This window comes from Caenorhabditis briggsae (genome assembly GCF_000004555.2).
Source record: "Caenorhabditis briggsae complete genome, chrIII, whole genome shotgun sequence".
In the NCBI taxonomy this organism is placed as follows: Eukaryota; Metazoa; Nematoda; class Chromadorea; order Rhabditida; family Rhabditidae; genus Caenorhabditis; species Caenorhabditis briggsae.
Window position 1 is genome coordinate 10,163,074 of NC_013490.2, and position 6,956 is coordinate 10,170,029.

The window sequence follows — 6,956 nt, forward strand, 5'->3', positions numbered from 1 at the left end:
AGAAAATTCAACGAAACGCAGTGTAAATCGAGGCAATAAAATCGGAAATATGAAAAAGGTTACTGTAGTTTTCGTTGTGGGACCTTCGGCCACGGCCACAGCTCTGATTTTTGTTTATACCAGAAAAATACCAGGCTTTGATTCTCGATAACGAATTTCACCAATATATAATATTTACTACTTTCCGATTTTAACTGAAATCGTCACAAACAATGTTTCTACCCGCAGATTCTTCGCCGTACATTTCTCTCAATTTTCCGAACAATGTCGACCAAAAAGTTCGGAATGGAAGACGTCGGAATAACGAAACTCGAAGGAACTGCCGATCCGAAAACCGTCAGTAAAAGTGACTGGCAGAAGGTTCTACCAAAGGAAGCATATGTTGTTTCCAGATTGAGTGGTAATAATATATTTTTGGCTCATTCGTAAATCACAAAATTTTTAATTTCAGGAACCGAAGCACCCGGATCCGGTGGCTTCGATAACTACTTCGAGAAAGGACGCTACGTTTGTTTGTGTTGTGGATCGGAACTTTTTAAGTGAGCAGAATTATCTATAGGGGAAAAATAAATGTCTGAAAGGTTTTCAGTTCGGATGCAAAGTTCTGGGCTGGATGTGGGTGGCCGGCGTTTTCAGAGTCAGTTGGAAAGGATGCGAATATTGTGAGAATCGTCGATAAATCACACGGAATGGTTCGCACCGAAGTTCGATGCAAAACGGTAAAACATCTGTGGTAGAAGATCAAACCACGAAAACTACCGTAATCTAAAAATATATGTTTGTTTCATTTTCGTGCGTTATCAGTGAATTTTTCCGACTTGTTTGGCGAAAAATGACAGAAAATAAGACGAAAATCAGAGAAAATGAATCCCGGAAATGAAAATATTTTAGGTCACTGTAGTTGCTTCAAATTTCCCGTTGCTCATAACTTTTCTCATTAGAGCTCATTTGCACATCCCCCGAATTTCAAACTTTTCCAGTGCGACGCCCATCTTGGCCACGTGTTCAACGACGGTCCGAAAGACAAAACTGGCGAGAGGTACTGTATCAACAGTGTCTGCATGGCTTTCGAGAAGAAGGATTAATTTTTATTTCTTTTTTGTATTTTCCGCTTTCTTCAAGTAAACATTGTACATATCTACCCTTTTACATTTCGACACACTTTATTCCCTCCTAATAAAAGTTGAAAAGAGAAAGAGAGACATCAAAAGGAGATAAGAAGATAAGAGATCCACGAATTGTATATCACCCGAATTCCACCCGAATTCGGATCTCAATCTGACCTTGACACAATAAATTCCGTCACCGCATTTTCACATTTCAATTGACACCCCCTTCTCTCTTTTGGATACCGCTAGGATAATCCAATTGTCAAATTCACTGCCCGAACATTTTTTTGTGGATTTTGTAATTCGTGAAATCTTCTTTTTTATAGAGACTTCTTGCGCTAATTAAGAAGTTACAATTATTCTCGAACTCCTAGATACCATTTTCGCATTCTGAAATTTCCGGGTTCAGTGAATTTTTTGACTTCGAGATTCTCAGATTCAGAAGGATTCTGATTTTTGCAGGGTGTTGAGATTATTAAATTTTTGAAAATTCTTTCAAAAATTTACAATACTCCAAAATCCCAAAACCTCAGATTCTCAGAACTTCAAAACTACCAAAATTTTTAGAATTTGAGATTCTCAAAACATCGGAATTGTAAAATTTCGAAACCACAAAATCTCAGAATTTTTAAATCTCAGAATCCCAGAAGCTTTAGAATTATAGGGTTTTGAGATTATTAAATTTTGAGATTCTGAAATCCCAAAACACTGATATTCAAGGATTTTAATATTTCCCTATTCTCAATTACTTCAGAATTTGAAACTTTTCAGCTTCCCAAAGAACTCTGATTCTTAGAAAAGCCCACCAAACAATTATTAATTCCTCTTCTACTTTTTCGTTTTAACTTTACAAATAACACATTGTTAAAAAGGACACAAGAGGGTTTTTCGACGAATAATAGTATTAGTCATTATAGAATAAAACTTCTTCTTCTCTTTTTTTAGTTTTAAATTACCGGTTTCACATAGTAAAATGGGAGGCAAAAAACGACGACACAATAGCAATATGTCATTCGGAAAATGAGCTTGTGAACATTTGAATAAAATGGGAAGGAGGGAGAGGAAGAGATAGGTTCATTCTGATTTTATATTTCTATCAATGTACAAGATTTTGGGTTTTCTTTCTTTTTGAACATTTTGAAGCCAATGATTTTTAGAATCTCACTGTTGAGTCATTATCATTATTAAGATTAAAAAGCTAACAACACGAAATTCAAAAGTCGAAATTCCGAATTTCCGAAATCTTGGGATTTTGAAATTTTCGAATTTTGGGATTTTCAAATTCTGAAAATCTATGATTCTGAGGCTCTGAGATTCTGGAATTTAGGAATTCTGAAGTTTTGAAATTCTAAAATTTTTAGATTCTGAGATTGTGAAATTCGGAAATTCTGAAATTCTGGTAATCTTACATTCTGAAATTTTGGGATTTTCAACTTCAGCATTTTCAACTTCAGCAACTTCAGAAATTATGGATTTCATAAATATCGAATATCTGATTATCTGAAATTCTGGATATCTGAATTCTTGAGATTCTGAAATTCTGAGATTTTGGAATTATAGAATTCTCAGGTTCTTAAAATTTCGAGACTTTCAAATTCTGAAATTCTGAATGTCTGAAATTCTGAAACTCTGATATTCTGAAATTCTGTGATTCTGAGATTCTGAAATTTTTATATTCCGAAATTCGGGAAATTCCAGATTCCAAAAAATTTGAGATGTTGAAATCCCGCGAAATCAGGAATTCCAAAAATTCAAAATTCTGAATATCTGAAGTTTTATGATTCCGAAACTCTCTGAAATTCTGAAATTCGAATGAAACTTGGAGATTTTCGGATTTTGAGATTTTGTAATTTCAAGATTTTCAACTTCCGAATGTCTGAAAATTGAGGAAATCGAATTCGGGCCTCCGAAATTCCGAAAAAAGCCCGGCCCGGCCCGTCCCGTTACAAGTATGCTCTAAAGTAAGGAAATTCCCCAATGATCAGAAACTTCTATGCCAAGTTTCCTACTGTTTCTCATTTCCAAATCTTCAACATTTCTTCGTTTTCTTTTCATCGTTTTTAGCATATCCGCAATCTCCTTCAAGAAGCAATCCCCCTTTGAATTCGATTTCCGAAAGTCGAAAAGGGTCATTTCGCACCTCCCTCTGTTTCTCTCCCGTAGTTATGTATCAATTTTCAATCACTTTTCACATTGTTTCCCGATCTAATTATGTGCTTGAATATCCGGCTAAATAGCATTTATAGAATCCCAAAAAAACAAAGAAGAAGCTAATCAGAAGAACAGAACAGGAATTCTCTTCTTCGGGAAAATAGAAACTATTAATACAATTCTTCCCAACTTCTCTCCTCTTTTTCCCTCAACCCGTCAACTATAACCGGCCAGTTCCATTTTTTCTCTGCATCTCTCTCGAATCCTATACTATTTCTTTCCGGTTCGATCCGATTCCGTCCATCCTCTTGACTTCTTCTTCTTCTTTTTCTTCTTTTCCAAAATGCTACAGTCAGTGTTTCTCTTCTTCTTTTATATACATCATCATATCTTTACGTTTTATTTGTATACTATTAGCATATTCTGGAGATTCTAAAATTCTAAGATTCCCAATTTTCAATCTGAATCCTTAAAGTTGAGATGTCTGGTAATCTCAGAATCCTAGATTTTTGAATTCTCGAGATCCTGAAATTTTTGAAATTCTCTAAAGTCTCAAATCGGAACTTGTTTATTATGAGAATTCTGAAAAGTTATCATTTTAGTTTCTGGAATTTTGAAAAATGAGAATTCGCAAATTCTAAATCTAGAAATTTAAAGTCAGAAACTGGGAATTTGCGAATTTTCGTTTTCAGAAATTTCAGAATTTAAGGAATTCGAAACATTCAAAATTCAAAATGCAATTTTTTTTCTAGGATTCCTGAATTCTCAGATTTAAATATTTTGAATACTTGAGATGTTTTAATAGATCCTAATTCTTGAATTTTGAAAATTGCGATATCCAGAATTTCTCTATTTTGAACTTCGAAAAAAAATGTGTTATGTTTTTGGAACATTTTTTTCAGGACTTATTTGACATTCTCAAGATTTCCGTGTTTCTGTAATTATGGATTTAGGTATTCTGAGATTCTGAGATTCATTTGATTTTATGTTCAAAATTTCCCTAGTCAGTTGATTCTTTATACCGTAAGCGCTCGAATAGCAACGACCCCCCTTAACCCCCAATTCAGAGCCAATTTTCTCGGTTCCTGTAAAAGATATCAAAAATTTCTCAACTGATAAAATATTAGTCCTATTATGATGAATAATTTATCAGTGGACCACTTTTTGATATCTTCCAAAGGAAATGAGATATGGGCTCAAAGTGAACGATTTGAGGGTTACTCTGGGATACTTTCTAATCCCCCCAAACCATCTCCTACATTTTTCGAAAACCATATTTCTTTGAAGATTTTTGTTCCGTTATCCCTTCTCCATATAATGATCTAAATTTTTAGTACTCTTGTCCTTTCGGAATCATAAAAATAACACCAAAAAAGTCTACTAAAACCGTACTTAACACTTTTTCTAAAACCCCCAAAACGAAATCGGAGGAACGAATCACCGATTTAGCCTAATTTCCGTTACCGAATGACGCTTTTCTCCTGATGTTCCACTTCTTCTTCATTGCCTTTTATGTCAAAAAGGTAATCGTCCTCTTGTCAAAAGTTTTAGGTCAAATTGTGAAAGTAAACAATTGACTTTTCGTATTGGAACCGCTTTGATGGCATAGAGAGGTTCAGAATTCTGGATCATTGTTAATGGTTCCACAAAAAGGGGTACGGTACTAGTTGAAAAAGTCAACTTTGAAGGTTTGAAAATATTATTCAGAAATGTTAGATTTGTCTCAAATTTTCAGAGTATACTAAACAAAAATAGAGCTTCCATTTTGTAGTTAACAAATTTTTTGTATAAATTCATCCAAACGAGATATGTCTCTTAAAAGTACCACTATTGTGAAGTCACTGATATTTCTGGAAGTTCCATTGGTTAGTTTAGTCCGCTATATCTCATTTAGATGAACTTTTCACAAAACGTTGTCAACTACAAAAATGAAGCTCTATTTTTGTTCAGTATACTGTGACATTTTCAAACAAATCGAAAATCCGTGGGGATAAATTTGGATCGGGCCAAAAATAAGAGCTCAGATTTTCAGGTTTTCAGCGAACTTGAATACCCTAAACACTCTAATAAAACGTTGCCCAAACTTTTGCCTTTTCATGTATCTCGATTCCTGTGAAAGATATCAAACATTTATCAACTGATAAGATACCTTTCATGGGAATTGAGATAATTCAAAACTTAAAGGTTTGAGTGGCGTTCTATTAAAGTGTGGTCTCACTTCTTTATGAAATCTATGTTACTATGTAAAATTTTGAAGATTTCGAAACACATCCTTCCCGGAATTTTGAAATTTCCTGTGACAATCTCCCATGAGTTAATTTAACATTTAACCATTCACCAAACATTACACCATTTGTACTTTTCCCAATTTTCTCATCCTCACAATGTAAAATTACAAAAAAAAAACTCTTACAATACTTTGTCTTATACATAAAATAACATGTACTTCCCTTTTTCCTAACCTATTACATATCATTCAGTCTCTCTTTTACCTTTTGCTTAGTCACTCTTTTTAACTTTTTAGGTCACTAAAAAATGAGAACAATGACCCAGTTATCTCTTGTCTCTCTATCTCTTCTTTTTCCATGAAAATAACAACCAGTTGCAACAAGAAAAACTCATTCAACTGTGATTTTTTTCCTTTTTATCCACACAATGCTACATTTTTGAGAGGACAACCTGTTCTCAAGGTATCTAGGCCAAACAACAATGATTGTCTGTTTGTCCGGATGTCTGATATTCAAAATGTTTTTATAATTTTTAATTATAAAAGATCATATTCCAATTACTGGTATAAAATTCTGTACACTTTAATTTTCAGAAGCCTCAACCACTTCAAAATCTTCGATTTAAATACATTTTGAGATTCTGGGCACAGTTTGAGGTAGTGGTGTCATGACACTCTATCTGATTTATTTTTTAATATTTTTTCCAAGAAGAAACCACGGGGTTACCGTAGTTATATTTGGCCATTCTGGCACATTCTGGCACCGTGAAATCTGTTATAGAAGAGCCTCTAACTTTAAACTTCGAGTTAATTTATCTCAGTTCCTAGTGAGATATCAGAAAGTAGTCAACTAACAAAATATTTTAAATATTATGATAAACATTTCATCAGTTGATTACTTTTTGATATCTTTCACAGAAACCGAGATAAATTGTCCCAAAGTGGACGGTTTGGAGATTTATCTTTATCGAGACGCCCGGATGTCTCGTTCGAATCCACGTGGCGCTAACCCAAATAGATATTATAGGCTATACATTCATTCGTATAAGCATTTTCTTTTTCCGAAAATCCTCCCAAAAAAGACAGCAAAAAGTCTTGAAGTACTATTGGTTTTCGGAAGGAAAACGAAACTTTTCACCCCCACCACCCGCATTAGTATGTCAATTTCCATTTGACTCTGTTCTTCTTTCTCCAAAAAGGTATTTGTGTTTTTTAATTGAATGTTCTCGCGAAGAAGCGGTTTTGGTAGAAAAAGGAACATCGGGAACAGACTACTCTTGAAAGTAAAAAAATAGTCATAAAGTGTTGCGAATGCAAAGGTAGGTCAGACTAAAAGTTGATTTTGAGAGTCTAAAGAATCAAGGAAAGGGAAATTTTCTGAACCGCAGAGAGGGGAATAAAAGTCAGATTCCCTGAATTTCTAAATCAAAAAATTTATAAAAAACCGGAGAGTAGAGAACCTCGAAATT

General features: G+C 34.0%; 1 protein-coding gene across 1 annotated transcript; it reads left to right on the plus strand.

The window, feature by feature from the left end:
• Window positions 1-264: 264 nt before the first annotated feature.
• On the plus strand, window positions 265-1,085 carry CBG06906 (the record flags this gene model as incomplete). The annotated part of the gene is made up of 4 exons (XM_002642441.1): window positions 265-400; window positions 452-539; window positions 590-719; window positions 981-1,085. 4 exons carry the CDS (start codon window positions 265-267, stop codon window positions 1,083-1,085), a joined length of 459 nt encoding a protein of 152 aa, XP_002642487.1.
• Between the last annotated feature and the right edge of the window lie 5,871 nt (window positions 1,086-6,956).